General features: G+C 36.4%; 1 protein-coding gene across 1 annotated transcript in view; it reads left to right on the top strand.

The window, feature by feature from the left end:
- LOC127434049 (ciliary neurotrophic factor receptor subunit alpha-like) overlaps positions 1-15,618 on the top strand; it is a 290,499-nt gene extending 274,881 nt beyond the window's left edge. Inside the window, exons 7-9 of the mRNA XM_051686497.1 lie at positions 3,035-3,224; positions 8,121-8,238; positions 14,068-15,618. Of these exons, the coding sequence (XP_051542457.1) occupies positions 3,035-3,224; positions 8,121-8,238; position 14,068 (309 nt within the window). The 3' untranslated portion in view covers positions 14,069-15,618. The remainder of the gene's footprint in view (positions 1-3,034; positions 3,225-8,120; positions 8,239-14,067) is intronic.
- Positions 15,619-17,747: the final 2,129 nt, after the last annotated feature.

Genomic DNA, 17,747 nt, shown 5'->3' with positions numbered 1-17,747 from the left:
ACTAGTGTACTTCTGAGTGAGAGACATTTTGTCGCTAAATATGATGGCTGTAGGAATGTAAGTCACGTCTTACACTTTAAAAGCCAATAACCTTTTTGTTAGAGACATGGCTTTTCAGTTTTCATCAAGAATGTGCATGCAGATTAGCTGGCCAGCATAAAAAAACAACCTGATCTCATGAAATGAATGTGACAATGACAAAATGTTGCAAACCAAAATTACGTGCTTCATTACACGTTTGGCTGCATTTTCCCAGTGAAATGTTTAGTGGGGTGAAATGATGTTGTAATCAGACGAGGTTTTTAAGGTGAATATTAGATGGATGTTTTAATGAGTAAAACGTACCTCCCTAACCTAAAACTTTAACCTAACCCTAACCAATAGTCTTTAAAAAAAAAAGAATAAATAAGAGGTGAAATCAACACCTGAACCTAACCGATAGTGTTTTAAAAGCAAATTCAACATGAAAAGCACATTTACTGAAGCAACGTCGTCATTTCGTGACGCTTCTACGGCACTTTCGCTTCACTTTCACGTTTGTTTCGAGCATGCTTGGCTGGGCTCGAGGCTTGGTCTCCTAGTACAAAGTCAAATACTGTGTCAGGTGAGCTACAGTGGAAGTTAATCACATTGGAATAAGTATGTAAAAGTAGGTGGGTCTGTAATACAAGCGTTAAAATATATAATTTTTCAAATGATGCTTTAGAGTAAAAGTGTTTTGATATAATAACATAGCAGGGTGTGAGTAATAGAGCGAAAAATAAGTGTTTATAAAGTCATAAACAGCCACAGTACCCATGATTTTGTGAAAGTGAATAAAAAGCACAGTGGTTGTAGCGCCTCTAGTGTTAACGTTTCACCAGGAAACTGTCGTGAAACGTAGAAAGCAGCACGTCAAACACAGTTTGCAAAACTTTAGTTATAGTAATATTCATTTTGTGAGACTAGGTTGATAAATGTTTTTGTTTTTTGCATGATCTGAACTAAAGAAGCACAATTTATGACACCATTGTTGTCATAATATATTACCGAGTTGAAATATATTATTAGATTTTAATCTTGACCAGCTGTGGGGGCCTGGGTAGCTTAGCGAGTATTGATGCTGACTACCACCCCTGGAGTCATGAGTTCGAATCCAGGGCATGCTGAGTGATTCCAGCCAGGTCTCCTAAGCAACCAAATTGGCCCGGTTGCTAGGGAGGGTAGAGTCACATGGGGTAACCTCCTCATGGTCACTATAATGTGTGGTTCTCGTTCTCGGTGGGGTGCGTGGTGAGTTGTGCGTGGATGCCGCGGAGAATAGTGTAGACCTCCACACACGCTACGTCTCTGCAGTAACGCGCTCAATAAGCCACGTGATAAGATGCGCAGATTGACGGTCTCAGACGCGGAGGCAACTGAGATTTGTCCTCTGCCACCCGGATTGAGGCAAGTCACTACGCCACCATGAGGACTTAGAGCATATAGGGAATTGGGCATTACAAATTGGGGAGAAAATGGGAGAAAAAAAAATCTTGACCAACCATTTTCGAGATTTTGGTCTTTCTCCATTAAAGTAGATAGGAGCTGTACTTTTATCCTGCTTTTATACAATAAAGAAACAGAACATAGCTGCCTGGAAGCATTACAAACATGGCCAATGAGTGGCCTTAAAGGGAGTGTGCAGAGTGTGCAACTGCAAGTGAACTCTCCACATGTAAGAGCACTGGTTTTGAGTTGCAGAAAGGAGCTGCAGCGGTTCAGGACAGCCCAGTGATGGATGCGCTCGCAGGATGAGTCACAGACGACATTACTCATCTCCCTCCACAGGCCTCAGCTGCAGTGCATTAGTAAAATGTACCCCCCTCCTCATGCACGGGACTTCCCGGCCTCTTTGTTTGCCCCTCCTCTGCTATAGTGAAGTGACCCTCTGAACCTCATTACACACAGGCGCTGTGGAGCCCACAGGTGGCCCTCAGGTGTGAGAAACAACACAGCACCACACAAACAGGAAGTGAACTACGGACATCCTTAATGACTCGGGAGTCTTTTTTGGTCATTTTGCTTGTGAAAAGATTGTTCAGTTTCTTTAAAGCTGCTGTGCGCGTATTTTTTTCGGTGTGCTTGTTTGAACCCAGGTGTGCAACTGGCCACACAATGCAGCTATTTGCTCTCCAGTAGTCTAGTGGAGCCAGACACGGCTACATTAATATGCAAATTAGTTGTCTGAGACATAGCTTGGAGGGTAGTGCATTTGTTATGACATTTTGTGCAGAAGCGTTCATGTGTGGGCAAACCAAATTTGAATTTGGCTTGTGACATTGTGTATATGACAGCTCTAGGTTCTGTCAACAGCAAAAAACACTGCATGTGATAGCCAGTCAGTACATTTGGACGTGGCTCAACCTCCAGTGTTTGACAAAGCTGTTTGGAAAGTTATTTTGACATATTTTAACATATTGTTATTCTGCAGACTTGCTTTAGGGTTGTTTCAAAAACCAAGACCAAAATTATCAACTGTAACTTTCATTCTATATCCAACAAATTTGGCACAGACCTTCAGACCTTCTATCTATCTATCTATCTATCTGTCTATCTATCTATCATTATGTGACGTGACGACCTCCTCTCCTGACGTCAGCTACGCCCCATCCCTTGGATGAGTTGCTCTTTTAGGCTCCCAACAGGAGTAGGCGGGAGAGATAGTACGCAAAGGCTAGTAATGATGTCCAATAATGGTGAAAATGTTAAATAGTTTATTTTTTTATAACCATAGACTTTAAGGTAATTGGATTTCAAATTATTATTTGGCATTGGGTATTTGACAAAAATAAACCTACCCAGAGCAAAGTTCACTAGAGTAAAAAGTGTGACAACTAGCCCTGTTTTCCCCTATAATAAATAAATTGATTGCTGATGAAGCAACCCTTCCATTATGAATTACTCTAATAAAACATTCATCATCACATACACCTCATACCTAATCATGTCAACAGCACGCATTATTCCCATTAGTTCCATAACCCTGATTGGCTCTCCTGTTATTGATTGACAGGTGGAGCTCTCCGACAGCACCGCCCACACTATTACCGATGCCTACGCTGGGAAAGAGTACATCATCCAACTGGCGGCCAAGGACATGGAGATCGGCACTTGGAGTGACTGGAGTGTGGCAGTCCATGCCACTCCTTGGATGGAAGAACCCAAACCTATAACCTCCACCACTGAGAGCGATGTTATCCAAGGTATGCATGCGGTGTCAAGTGTACACACTCTCCTATTCACCGTAATGACAGTTCTGTGTGCCCCCAGTGATCTCAGTTCTCATCAAATTGTAATAGCGGCTGTTAATGAAGAGAAATTGTCTAAGGGCCTTAATCTCAAAGTCACGCTGCCCTCTGCTGTTAAAGAGGGTTAATAACGCATGAATAGTTGATATACTGTGAGGTCATTGATGACCTGTTAAAGGGTTCACAAAAAAATGAAAATTCTGCCATTTCACCTCATGTTGTTAGATTATGGACAGTTTCTTTTTGTGCTTACAGTGGCACCAAAGACGAATTAGAACTGGCATATATCCACTAAAACTATGTATTTACGCACACTTTTTAATGCACAGAGGCGGAATAAATATAATTAAACAGGAATCCGTTGTGAGAAACAATGGATAATGTGAGCAAATTTGATTTTCATGTATAACTGGATAAAAAAGACTTACACGGATTGACAGAACAATAGCAAAGTCTGAGATGCAGAGCGAAAAAGAGGGTGTCCCAAAACTGTAATGCAAAAATATAATGTGAGCATCCAGTGTTAACATAGAAAAGAGATATTAGTTTAGTCATAACTGCCCTATTCTATATCTTAATCCTATCCTATTTTAATCTTACTTTAATAGTCTATTTTTGCTGCAGTTGTACATAAAACATGAATTAAGGCATTTTATGTTTTTGAATAATATAAGACTGTATATGTATATATTTATTAAGCATTTATAACATGCTCACTATTTATCAAGTATTGCATGAAAGTTTCCCTTTTTATTCACATTATTATAACTGCATATCAATGATTTAAAATGCATCTGTAAATGACTTACTAGTCATTAATGAGCCCCTTTATAAACCTTTAAAAAGGGAACATTAAAGTAAAGTGTTACCGATTATACCACAATTATAGACTAAAATAAAAATTCAGATAATGGCACAGTAGTCTATGCAAACAAAACTTTAAATAGGACTTTAAAGTTTAGGTGACTAGGACTAGGTAACTTGGGACACTGAATGGAGCATCACCATTCTTTTGACATCAGTATGACAAGGAAGGTGACAACACAAGAGAGTCAAGACATTACAGTAATACAATGGACTGTAGCAGAAGAAAAAAGAAACATGATAAATGTGCATAGAGTTTAGAATTTATGAATTTCTGTCTATCCATATGTAATAAGTATTTTTGCAATTTTTGCAGACATAGCTCAGAAAGCTGAATGTAGGCTTACAGTTCTGCTTGTGGATATATTTCTAACTTGCTACCAAGTGCCTTAAACAAAACTCTGAGTATATTTCAATGATTTGATGCCACTAACCTCACAAACTTTTCTACATCCAGTGATGTACTTCTTTCTCAAAAGCGCACGTTGTATCAAATGGGTACTTTGTGAACACGACTTTGTGTGTTTTTACTCCTGAAAGTTTGTAAAGCCTGCCAACTAAGACATAACTTCTGTCCCTCACCACTTCATTTTTATTTGCGTCAAATATAATATACCATTTACTCTGACTGAGGTTTTTATGCATTAGGAATTTGGCCAGCTCTCCCAGTAGCAAAAGCCTGTATACCTTCCTTTGTGTCTTGTTCACTCATGGGTTTAAAAGTATTGATACGTTGGTTCTATTTGGGGCGGACAAAAAGATACAGGATTTGAAACCCTTGCGATAGCCCAGGTAAATGTTGTTTAGAAATAGCACTGGCATTGGGGCCTGGGTAGCTCAGCAAGTAAAGACGCTGACTACCACACCTAGAGTCGCAAGTTCGAATCCAGGGCATGCTGAGTGACTCCAGTCAAGCTTCCTAAGCAACCAATTGGCCCAGTTGCTAGGGTGGGTAGAGTCATATTGGGTTAACCTCCTCGTGGTTGCTATAATGGGGTTCTCGCTCTCAGTGGGGCGCATGGTGAGTTGTGCGTGGATGCCGCAGAAAATAGCGTGACGCCGCCACATGCGCTAGGTCTCCGCGGTAGTGCTCCCAACAAGCCACGTGATAAGATGCGCAGATTGATGGTCTCAGACGCAGAGGCAACTGAGATTCGTCCACCACCACCCAGATTGAGGTGAGTCACTACGCCACCATGAGGACTTAGAGCGCATTGGGATTTGGGCATTCCAAATTGGGGAGAAAAGGGGAGAAAAAAAAAGAAAGAAATAGCACTGGCAACTTGATGACGGCTGCCCTGTATTATTTGATCCAGTAGACAGTATTGAGTTTGGAACGGTGGACAAAATTATAAAGTCAGCAGAATTTCATGCTTTCCGTGCCTGCTAGCTTTGTGAGCAGAATTTCAAAACACTCTCTAAAAGCTTTTATTTCTTTTCTCCAGGGTAAAACAAGAAAACGTCAATTAATTCACCTCCCTATGACCTCGTTGTGTTCTTTCAGCTTATTTATTTGGTTAAGCTGAGATCAGAGTTGTAGCGCGAGACAGCTCTGTCTACTTTATCTGAGACATTTTCTACAGAGTCATTTCACACATTGTCACACTGCAAAAATAATACAATAAACAAGTGATTTTGAAACAAGTAATATCTACTTGTGAAGTTCAATAACATTTACTTTTGCACAACACGAACAAACTCAACCAATAACAAAGCAATAACGGTATTGCTTTGTTTATGCTCCATAAACAAATGCTCCATAAACATCTCTCTAATATTATTTTATAACCCTATATCATTGTTAAGATTATGATATAAAGTCTATTTTATTACAGTCCATCAAGTGTCATATAGTCAGACTCTTCAGTAAGTGCATAAAGTCTGGACCACTTTGCAGCGTATTCTGTCCAAGACACACGCACTTAGACAGAAAGAGATCATCTGACAGTCGGTTCCTCTTAAATAATTTTCCTCAGTTTCAGTGTTGGCGTAGTTACTGCATTGTGGCTTTGTAGGCCAGAATAGAACACTTGCATGGAAAAATGACTTTAAATAATAGCCATGGCTCTGCAAATGGTTGCATTGAAAGCACTGAAGAAATTAGCGAAAAATGTGTTTGTGAACTGGAAGGCTGTGAACAGAAGTGTATACTTTACTTGCAACTAAGTGCTTCAAGCAAAACTCTGAATATGTTTCAAAGATTCAATGACATGGATCTTGCAAACTTTGGCAAATTCAGTGGCTAGTAATTTCTTAAAACAGCTTATTGTCACAGCCTGATACAGTGTAAACATGACTTTGTTTCCTGGCAGACTGATTAAAAAATGATCAAGCCAATCAGACTTGACCTTGCGATTTCAACCAGTTGTTTTTGCAAGCTGAATTTTTACAAAATGATATTATGTTCTTACTGGTATCGTGGCAGTTTCAACGTGAAATTTAACGTGCTAAAAGAGCGAGATTAAGGTTTTTAATGTTAATGCTCTATTGAGTTTTAAATGAACAAAACTGAGCTCCCTACCCCAAACCTTAAACCTAAACCTGACTAATTGTGTAAAAAATCAAAAATCAAAAGCAACCACAACATTTTGTGGCGCTTCTATGACACTTTGGGTCCACGCTTCGATTCGCATGCTCTTCAGGACTCTTACCCCGGTCCTTTGCATCACAAGTGCAATGCTCTATCAGCTGAACTACTGCGCAATTTGATTGTGATTGAATAAGCTTGTAAATGTAGTTGGTTATGTAATGTATCGCCTTTCAAGTCTTGGACTAAAATGACGAATAAGATTTACTTAATTTTTATTCCGCAAGTTTTTGCACACAGTTTTTCTAAGTAAATTTTAATCATAAAAAATTACATCAAATCTACTTAATTTCATGACATAATGTTGATTGAAGTGAGAGAGTAAATGTAACTTAAATATTTCAGTAACTTTTTCTTACAAATCAGATGTACATGCTATTTACATAAGCTTGGTAAAATTTAAATTAACATTTTGAATTTTTAAAACTTTAATTATTAACACGTTATTATAATGTACCACATGACATATGGAAGCTTTCCATAGGAAAGCTCCATGCAATGCAATGTAGCCTATTAGACAACTTCAACCCGCATTACTGGCAATGGGATCACAATATGAAGCTGTGCATGCAGACCTCAACACTTGGTCCACAAAACACGATGATGGTAACAACTAACAGAATTTTTGTGAGTGTGAAAATGAACTTATGTACATGAACTTATGTACTGTACATTATGACACATTGTGATAAATACTCATAAATAATATTTACTTCTCTATAACTTATCTTTAATGAACAAAACATTCATTTTTAAATGTTTGAATTAAAAATAAATGTAGTATTTACTTAATATTTTCAAGTTCACGCTTTAACTTAGTGTAGAATTACTTTTTCTTCTTCACCACAACATTAGTTTTTTCAGTGTATAATAAAATATTTAGATGTCATATGATACCACTGTGTGAGGAACAGGAAAAAAAATATTCATTCATTTTACTCGCGATTTGTTTTAAAGTGAATAAAAGTCGTTGTTGTAGCGCCCCTGGTGTTTTTCACCAGAAAACTGCTGCAATATGTACAGTACATGAGCCACTTAAAAATAATTTTGCAAAAAATGTAGGCATAGTAGCAGATTGAATTAATAGAATTAAGCATGGTTTTTGGCAGGGCCTGTTGTACTATTAAGACAAATATGAAATGCCATGGACTATAACAACTCCACTGTGACGATATATCTTTTTAACCTATTGGATTGAGAGGCATCTGTTAGTAAGATTTAATGTTTTACATTTTGTGTCATCTAATTTGAGGAATATTACCTTTGTATTGATTGCCAAGGTATAATTGTGAATAAGTAGTAGAGTGGATGAACTTGTGCACAACAAGTAGAGTGGTTTAACCTTGGTTGTAGAACACTTAAGTAAGAAATAGTGACCAATTTCTTCTTTTCTTTGGCAGAAACCACCCCTGGTCCCCCCTCAGCTGCTCCACGAGTGGGTGAACCCACAGCGGCTTGCTCCACCCTCCTCTGGTCCACCCACCTGCTCCTGGCCTGTGTCTTGCTGTCCATCATGTGGTACGTGAAATCATCAAAATACTATTTTCCAAAACTAAACATCTCAGTCTGAATTCTAATGTGTGAAAGGATCTGGATCACATGCTTTCAATGTCTGAACAATGCATGATCTGTGAATGTAATCAGAAATGGCATTTATGAATGTCAGAAGAGGCTTGCCACATTATTCACGCTGCTGGGCTACATTTATTAATTATGGTCCAAACAAGATGACTACACTTGAGAACCCGAGTTTAATTTCCTGGTCCAAATCAGTGTTTGCTTACCTGGTCCAAACCTGAGTTTGATTGCCTGGGCCAAACCAGAGTTTTATTGCCTTGTCCGAACCCAAGTTTGATTACCTGTTCTGAACCTGAGTTTGATTGCTTGTTTCGAACCTGAGGTTGATTGCTCGGTCAAACACAGGTTTTATTGACTGGTCCAAAACCGAGTTTGATTGCTTGGTCACACCCAAGTTTTATTGATTGGTCAGAATCTGAGTTTTAATGCCTGGCCCAAAGCAAAGTTTGATTCTTGGTCCGAATCCAGATTTTTAAAGACAAGAAACTATGAGAAATCCATTACATTTTAAGAGTGTCCGGGAGCATACAAATATGCAAATTATACTTCACCAATAGCACTTAACCTTTGGTAGTCCAGATGGATTGTTTTGAAATCAACTGTGAACCATACCACAGTTCAAATGAATCACACCTCAGACCATTTTTCAACCTTTTCCTGGTATTCACCTGTTCGATTCGGTTCTACTCCAAAAGCTCCTTTGGTTATGTGTTGACTAGGGATGGGAATCGTTTGGAATTTAATGATTCCAGTTCCGATTCCAATTCCTCTTAAGGATTCCGGTTCCTTAACGGTTCCAGTAACGATTCCAGTAGTTCTTTTAGTACTTTTTAGGAACAATTATTTGAAAATGATAAATGCAATTCTTATTGGATTTACTCTCCTCTGCAGTCTGTTGCCAAATTATGAGATCCTTTAAGATTTCTACAGAGCAGATATAATAAATCAGAAATAAATGTAATACAATTCTTGTAAAAGGTGTTTGCTGACTTTTTGACATATATCCAATCCAATAATTGATCCTAACTAGGCTATATCTGGACTGTATGTAAACAAACAAGAAATGTGATTGCATATTCCATTCATTCATTTCTTTATATATATATAAATTCATTGTATTACAAAACTCGTGTATCTTTAATTAAACATTGTCATATGAACAACCAGTCAGTAACTGCACTGCTTGATTTAAGTTTCACAGGTCTAAAGTCACATGACATAACAGTAACAGTTCCAGAGACAGTTTAGACTGTGTTCTGTTGTCTAATGTTTTACTTCAAGCTTGTAAGACTTCAACAGTTCTTATTTAATTTCGAGTTAGACATTCATAACTTGCACATCAGTGTAAGATTAATACTCTACTGGACTAGACCGGAAGCGCTGTATTTTTCACGCTTTAGATTCAAAACTATGGGCTCATATTAGTTATCCTTTCGGGAATCGGACTGTTCCGGAAGCGCTGTATGTTTCGCACTGTAGATTCAAAAGAACCAACTCATCTAAATCATCCTTTCGGGAATCGGACTGTTCCGGAAGCGCTGTCTGTTTCACGCTGTAGATTCAACAGAGCTGGCTCATAAGAGCAATTTGTTTGTGTGTTTTATGCTTTTGACCCAGTAGAGGGCAGAGCTGCTGCAGTAATACGCTGCTGGAAACACTGTCAGAGTATTTCAGTATGGTGTTCCAGCCGCATCGGTGGAAAATTCATGCAAGGGAACGGTTAATGGAACCGAAAGTCACGAAGATCATCCGATTTTGGTATTTTGTAAAGAATGGAACCAGTTCTGAACAAGAACCGGTTCTCGGTTTCCAATCCTAGTGCTGACACAAGTTACCCTTTTAAAACTGGGCTATGATATTTGCAGACAGCTAGAGTAGTTCTACGCTCAAAACAACAACAAACTATTGGGTCTTGTTATAATTTTGTGAAATGGACAATTTTGGACACAACTGCAGTGTGGTACTTCAACCCTCTTATATATAAAGTAACTGTAGAGATAGTTGACAGTGGGTTAGAATGAGGGACACATAACCAGAGACCATCGGCTCATAAGAACTATACAATCCACTCAGAACCCCTTAGAGACTTGGGGGCTGATCACTGGTGCTTACAGCCACATAAACCTAATCGATTCCCCACAGGAGTCAAGAAGCAGAAGGAGATAGCCGAGTAACAAGCAGAAGATTCATTAGAGCCGAAGCCATATGTTTACAGCGTGCCTGCTATCTCCAACTCAACAACACAGTATAACGAGCATATCTCTAATTAAAGCAAGCTCATGCATGGAGCTGCAAGGCAGGAGGTAGGGTATGATAGCGCCTAAGGGGTAGGATGTGTTCTCCCTCCCGAGACGGCCACGCACCTTTCAAAAATACCTTTGCCTTATAGTTCTGCTCTGAGCCGTTGTAAGTGAGATTTAATTGGTCAGTTTGTAATAGGACAAGACAAAATTAAAGGCAACATCACGGGTGGCTGCTTACCAATTTCCTTTCCACTGACATGAAGTGGGAGCCGTGTGGATATTGCTCTTATTGGCCTCTGTTTGTTCTAATTTGTAATACTGCAACAGTAATTTATGCTGTAAGTAGGTTAACCACCTTAATAGAAGTGCTAGTGGGAAATGTTTTTTTTTTTTTTTTTAAGGGAAATCAGGTTAATGGATCATCTATTTACCTTTTAAAAGGGTGAATCTCACAAAACCTGTAAATAGCATGTCTGGGTCATATTTCACAGCAATTTCAAAAGGAAAAAATAAGAATAAATACATTTTGTCTACTGAAGAAACTGAAGTCTATTTTTAGAACCATTACGACAGTTGAGTAAATTTTACCCCGTATTCTCTTTTCCATAATGCAAAAAAAATTATCTTTCTCATTACCATATGCAAAAAAATAATAATCACATTTTCATTACTGTAATGCAAACAATCTCATTATCATGCAAAAAAAAAAAATTAAAAAAAATACAGAAAATCTCATTCTCTTTACTATAATGCAAAAAAAAATCCTAATTCTCATTACAATAATGCAAAATTCTCATTACTGTACTGCGAAAAAATAAATAAATAAATAAATAAATCTCATTCACATTACTGTAATGCTACAAAAATGAAATAATTAAAAAATAATTATATATTAAAATTGTACAGTATTTAGTCATCATGTTAGTATTTGTACTGAACCAAAATGTATGCTCAATATATTTTTTTTTATTAAAACAATCATTATATTACTGTATTTTATTTTTATTTATTCATTTATTTATTTATATTTTAATTATTTTATACTGTGAGAGACATGCTTAATTGTCATGAAAATAATATCACAATGCAATAAATATAAATGATCATATAAATGTACTTTTTTTTTTTTTTTTTTAAACAAAATATTATTTCTTTTTCTTTTATTTTGGGGTGAAATGTGATCAGGACATCTTTCTGGGAGATTTCACCCAAAATGAAAACCAACTCTTTTAATTAAACATATGCAGCATATAGTCCCTGTTGGGTGTTATCTGATTAAAAGGTAATTGGTTAATGTAATCTACTAAAATTTTAGTCAAAAACAGTAGTGTAATGCATTACATTTTAAATTCAGATACAGTTACTGACTTTCAGTTAAAAGTACATTACTTGGGTTACACATATTTCTAAAATAATATTATTTATTGAGAATACATTTAAAACATGAATATTGTCCCAAATAAGTAAATGGAAGGGAGAAACATGTGTTGCTGGGTGTATAACTTATGTGCGACAATGAAAAAGGAGGAAATGTAGATAATATTTTGAATTAGTTGAGCAGAAAAACTAAATTTTCTGTGAAGTGTTTTAGAAAATATCTTAAAAGTAAAGTAATTAATAATGTGATTAATTTTCATGAAGAGATCAGCAAATTAATCTGATTACAATTTTATAGAAGTAATTGGTAATTTGGATAGTGAATTGCTTTTTTAAGTAACTTACCCAACACTGTGGTCAGTAGCTGTCATTTAACCCTTCCATGGTCTTAACGATTGTAACAGTTAAAGGACGGGCAAGGAGGAGGCGGGAACTGGCAAGAACAGTCAATGTAACTTTTAATGTCAAACATAAACTTAAACAACATAAAACATAAGACGAACACACACAGTGCGGCCGCGTGTGTCTTTCTCTCTCCCGAACCGGCGTCTCAGGCTGCCCCTTATCTCACTCTCCTGCTGATCAGCTGATTCAGCACCGGCTGTGCTCCATCACGGCCCGGCCACGCCCTCCTCCTTGTCACAACAATCAAGTCCCTACTTTGAACCTACAGGGTCAAATTGACCCATTTTTATCTTCATTCTGCTCTATCTCTCGATTTTTGGTCTTAAATTATTCCTCTAAGTGGCAGCAAACACTCTAAAAAGTTTTTTTTCTCTATCACCTTCTATTACAACATACAGTTTTGAAAAGCAGGGGGCGCCCCAACATGGTTTGGGACTCCGCCCATAAACATCCAGTCTTTTTTGGGAATTCCCGCCTTTCCCTCATGTTTTGTGGAATATCACGGCCTCAGAATGGACTACACACGTGTTCTTGGTGTCATCAGGCATCAGGTTTGCAATGATGTATAACATTTTATCATCAGTTGTCAGGAACACATTCAAACGATGATTTGTTTATAATACTTCTCTGCTGAACTGCATTTTTTTCTGGACATTTGAGACACAACAGTGGATTATTTACCCAGACAAACTGAGAGACTAGTAAAAATAGACCCATATTGTAGAAAACAACCTAAAGTAAGAGCTGATGTAGAGTTTGTGGCTATTTGGAGCTTACAGAAGCAGTGATTGGAGCAGACATGATAACTTTTTTATTCACTTTCTTTAATTCACAATTTCAATTTGAAATTCTTTTGATGATTAATTGAACAAAATAATCCAATAACTAATCAATTTAATTAGCATTTATTCTCCTTTTTTTATAGGTGTTTATATGCTGAACATTTAATAAACATATAATGAACACTGAATTAACAGCAAAATAACTTTTGAACAAATACATTTAAAAACACCTTTTGTTTGCTTTTGTGTCTGTTGTCTATGAGTGTATTTGTTTGTGTGTGTGTGTGTGTGTGTGTGTGTGTGTGTGTGTGTGTGTGTGTATGTGAAATTCTGAGTATGAGTGTACTGAAACAAAATATTTTTTTCAAGTGTTTTCTGCCTCCCAGAGGAATGATTTAAGACCAAATAGAGAGATAGAGCAAACAGAGCCTTTATTACAAGCTTATGAAACTGAGGTACAAAGTAGGGACCTTTATGTAGCTTTGTTTATAAATACATGAAATAAAAAATAATCTATATATATATATATATATATATATATATATATATATATATATATATATATATATATTGCCAGGTGTACATCTCCTCTGTGGAGGATGTCATGAAGTTTCAGGCTGAAAACTTAAAGTTAATTTGATGTAAATTAGTGTTAAAAATGCAAAAGGGTCAAATTGACCCATAAGACCATGGAAAGGTTAAAAATATTGAACATGTTAACCACAGCTACAGTTATTGTTATTACTATAAAATAATAATAAATTGATATGGATCTCCTACAAACAGTTTATGACGCTTTCAGATTCTTACATTGTTTAAATTTCTGTTTTGATGACAGTGGTATCTAATATATGTTCTATTCTTTCCTTTGACTTAAAGTTTTGAATGCCATAAAGCTGTATTACATAAATACTTTCATACAGAGCTAACAAATATGATCTTTTTTTCTCTCTCTCTTTTAGATGTGTGAGCTTCATTCCTGTGGGAAAAAATGAGGAGTCTTCTATTTCTATTTTGCACATGTTAATAGATATCGTGCATTGATAATTTAATTCAAGTTCTTTTTCTCACAAAAGAAAAAAAAAGACCTAGAAAGATTAATAAATGATGACATACAAAAGGAAGACAAAAGAACAATAAAATATTTCAGCATCTCTGACGATGATAGCTAAGGGAAGAGGAATGGACATGGACACAGGAATCGAACCCCAGGGGAGCAAAAAATTTGGGGACATGAGACACACCTGCCTGGCAGCACAACAAACGAAACAAACATACGAACAAACAAAATTCATTAATCCGTTTTTTGGTTCGTCATGCAAGATTTGTCATCCCATTTCGATTCATTAAACTGTTCCTAGGTCAGATAAAGCTTTTTGTGTAACGTCAATTTCCGCAACATACAGCTAATTCATCATGCCAAAGACTTGGACTGTTGTTGTTTTTTCTCTCAGTTTTCCCAGCTTCCCCAAACCTGTGTCTAAAAGGAATTTGAACTGGCAGAACAAAATGTTCATAAACTTCAAAGATTGAGGAGTAACAAATTTTGCTTAAATGCCATCATTTGATATCGGTTTTATCTCTTTTGCTTTGATCATTTTTGGCCCCTGAAAACAGAGAAGTTGAAACTGTAAATAGCAAATTGGTTTGGACTGTTCTGGACCGCCTTTTGTAAACAGCAAGAACAACGTGTTGTTGTCAGACCATCTCTAAAGATTAAGCACCGCGCTCAACCATGCTTTCGCTCTATGACTATATGCCTTTCACCACCTGTTTTTTGCAGACTTTTTTAGTCAATATCTCACTTTAATACTATCTTATTCAAGGACTTTTGTTTAACTCTTTTGGTTTTCATTGAATAAAATATAATTTTAGAACCTTCGTTTTTTGTTTGTTTGTGGTTTGCTTTGTTTTCTTTTTTTCAAACCGTCATAATTTCTTAATTCTCCTTGATCATATTTTGTAAACTATGATATGTATCTTTAACATGAGAAAAAAGGTTTATTATTTAATAATGTATGTATTAGCTTTAGATTCTTGTAACCTGTTATCTGGGTTCTTTTTATAGATGTACATAAATGAGAAGTTGTTCATTAAATGTGACCATTTCACAATGAGTAGAACCTGTCAGTCATTTTGTTCATGTATATTATGTAGTACTTAATGATACTTTAGTTCTAAACAGTTATAACTGCTTTTGCTTCAGGATACAAATTTTTCTTTGGACATCAAGTGTCGACACAACACAGTACCAAAATTGTTTGTCATATGAAAGTTAACAAAAATGTCCTTAAAATCAAATACTGATTTTTTTATTTTATTTTATTTTATTTTTTTATTATTATTAACATAACAATTTTGGTATGTGAATGTCTGTTGAATATTTATGAAGTTTTATACCATCGGCAGCCAATAATTCATTGTACAAAATAAATTGTGTTTGGCACAAACCATGATAATCCACACTGCAAATTAACTTGTGCTTAGTATAGACAGGGTCATATTTTATTCATAGTTTTTAATAAAGACAAGGATATGTCATACAACCTGTCCATGTTGGCATCTGCCTAATTGTCACCAAGTGAGAGATGTTTTGGCATAATACAGTAGTGTTTAATTGGACACACTTTAACCTCCAGAGACCCGAGTGTGACTGCTGTGTGCATTTGATTTGTAACTAGTTGCACCTAACAAACAAGCAACAAAATAATAATAATAATTTCTGGAGCAAATAGTATTCCTAAAAATTAAAGTCCACATATGTGGACAGCGGGACTAAGTTGTGAAACTGTAAATAATACCAAGCTATTGACAGTCAGCTTTTTTTCATCAAATTATTTAATATGTTTCCAGGAATGTTGGTTATTCACATTTTTGAGAAGCTACAGACATTGCATCAGAAATTAGCATAATTAATTCTGATTCAAAGTAATGGCCCACATCATCCAATCACTGCCAACCATGTTAAAATAAAATAATACATTCTGAATCCATGTACTGATTACCATTGTCCCATGTCTGACAAACATGTTGAGTGGTCCAAACATCATCTGCAGCCTGAAGCTGAATTTAAAATAGGAAGTTTGGATTCAATGCACTTAGCTGCATAGAGAGCTATAGTCTTTTCACTTGCTTTCTATTTACTGAATGGCTTAACCTCCAGTGTGCTGTCTATCTGCACTGGTCTCAGAACAGTTTGAAATGCACCTTATTTTCATCCTAACTCTGTATACAGCCTCTGAAAGCAACATTTTCCAGCTTTTGGATATATCCATTGATTCTCAATGTGATAATGCACAGTGAATATAGGATATTTTAATGAAGCTGAGCATACATTCCACATACATGGTCATTGTGTTTAACAGCTTGCCGTTTCATGATAAATGTTACATTTTTAAAATGGCATATCGGATGAAACTAGAGACTCTAATCTTTTGACTCAAACAGGTTTCAATGTAAAAACTTAATTAGGTTTCTTACCAGATGTAGTTTTGTTGCCGTTTCAACCAAACAGATACTCCGCTGTTATCGACGCCATGTTGTTTGGTCATATGACTCCAAATGTCAAAATGTTTACCCTTTTACTTAGTTCAGTCTCCTGAACTAAGATCAGTCAGTTTAAATGAAATTATATTATGCGTTGCGTATAGCGAATCCAAAATACAACGTCCACGCATGTGGATGCAAGGTCACACAAGGTTAATGTCAACAACAAATGAAAGAGGAAGCACTTTCTCCTTCCTTTAAAAAAATGATAAGCCTACCTATTTGGCTATAATATACACAATTATCTGGCTAGTTGCATTTTATTATTTACATTTAGAATTATTTTCTCCCTGCTGTCTGCAACCCTATCCCTATTTATTTTTGGGTTGCCACCCAACATTTGAGAATCTCTGATTTAATGTAAGCCACCCTTACGACTTTTAAGTTTTCATGATAGATGTTTTCGTCCTTGACTTAAATGCACATGAGAGTTAACATTGGCAGAGGAGGTTGTAGAAGATTACTGAAGATTGCATTTGAAACATTCACTTAAACTGTCCCGGGGTGATACAAAGCACTCCAAAGACCATAAAACATAGTGCAGTAATTTATATAGAATATTTATACTGCTTTATTTTTTCTTGCTTTCCACATCCCAGGCCATAATTTGTGTTTGTGCACACTTGCATATACTGTTCTGTAAAAGGGTAAGTTCACCCAAAAATGAAAATTCTGTCATCATTTATGTCATTCCAAACCTATTTTTCTGTGGAACCCTAAAGAGAAACGTTGAAGAATGTAGTGGCTAAAACGCTTTTCACACATCGATTATCAGAAAATTTCCCCAATGATTATTGATATATATAACTTTGGTAAAGTGGAAAGTGCAAGGTAAATTAAAGGGGGTCACACACCGGATGCATCTGGCAGATGACATGGTGTGTTCTCAAATTCGAATCAATTATTTTCTATGAAGGCAAGCACACACCGCCGCCACTCACCAACTTCAGAGGCTGCTCAAAATTCTACAGTGCCATGTAGCTTAATTCGCATAGTTTTCCATTAAATTCAACCCAAATCATTATCAAAGCACAAAGATTATTTACTGTAGCCATCACTGGATGATATATTATGTATATGTATCTTTCACATAGCC

The sequence above is a fragment of the Myxocyprinus asiaticus genome, chromosome 43 (genome assembly GCF_019703515.2).
Source record: "Myxocyprinus asiaticus isolate MX2 ecotype Aquarium Trade chromosome 43, UBuf_Myxa_2, whole genome shotgun sequence".
Lineage (NCBI taxonomy): Eukaryota > Metazoa > Chordata > Actinopteri > Cypriniformes > Catostomidae > Myxocyprinus > Myxocyprinus asiaticus.
The sequence above is the reverse complement of the archived record's forward strand: the minus strand, read 5'-3'. Positions and strand labels throughout refer to the sequence as shown.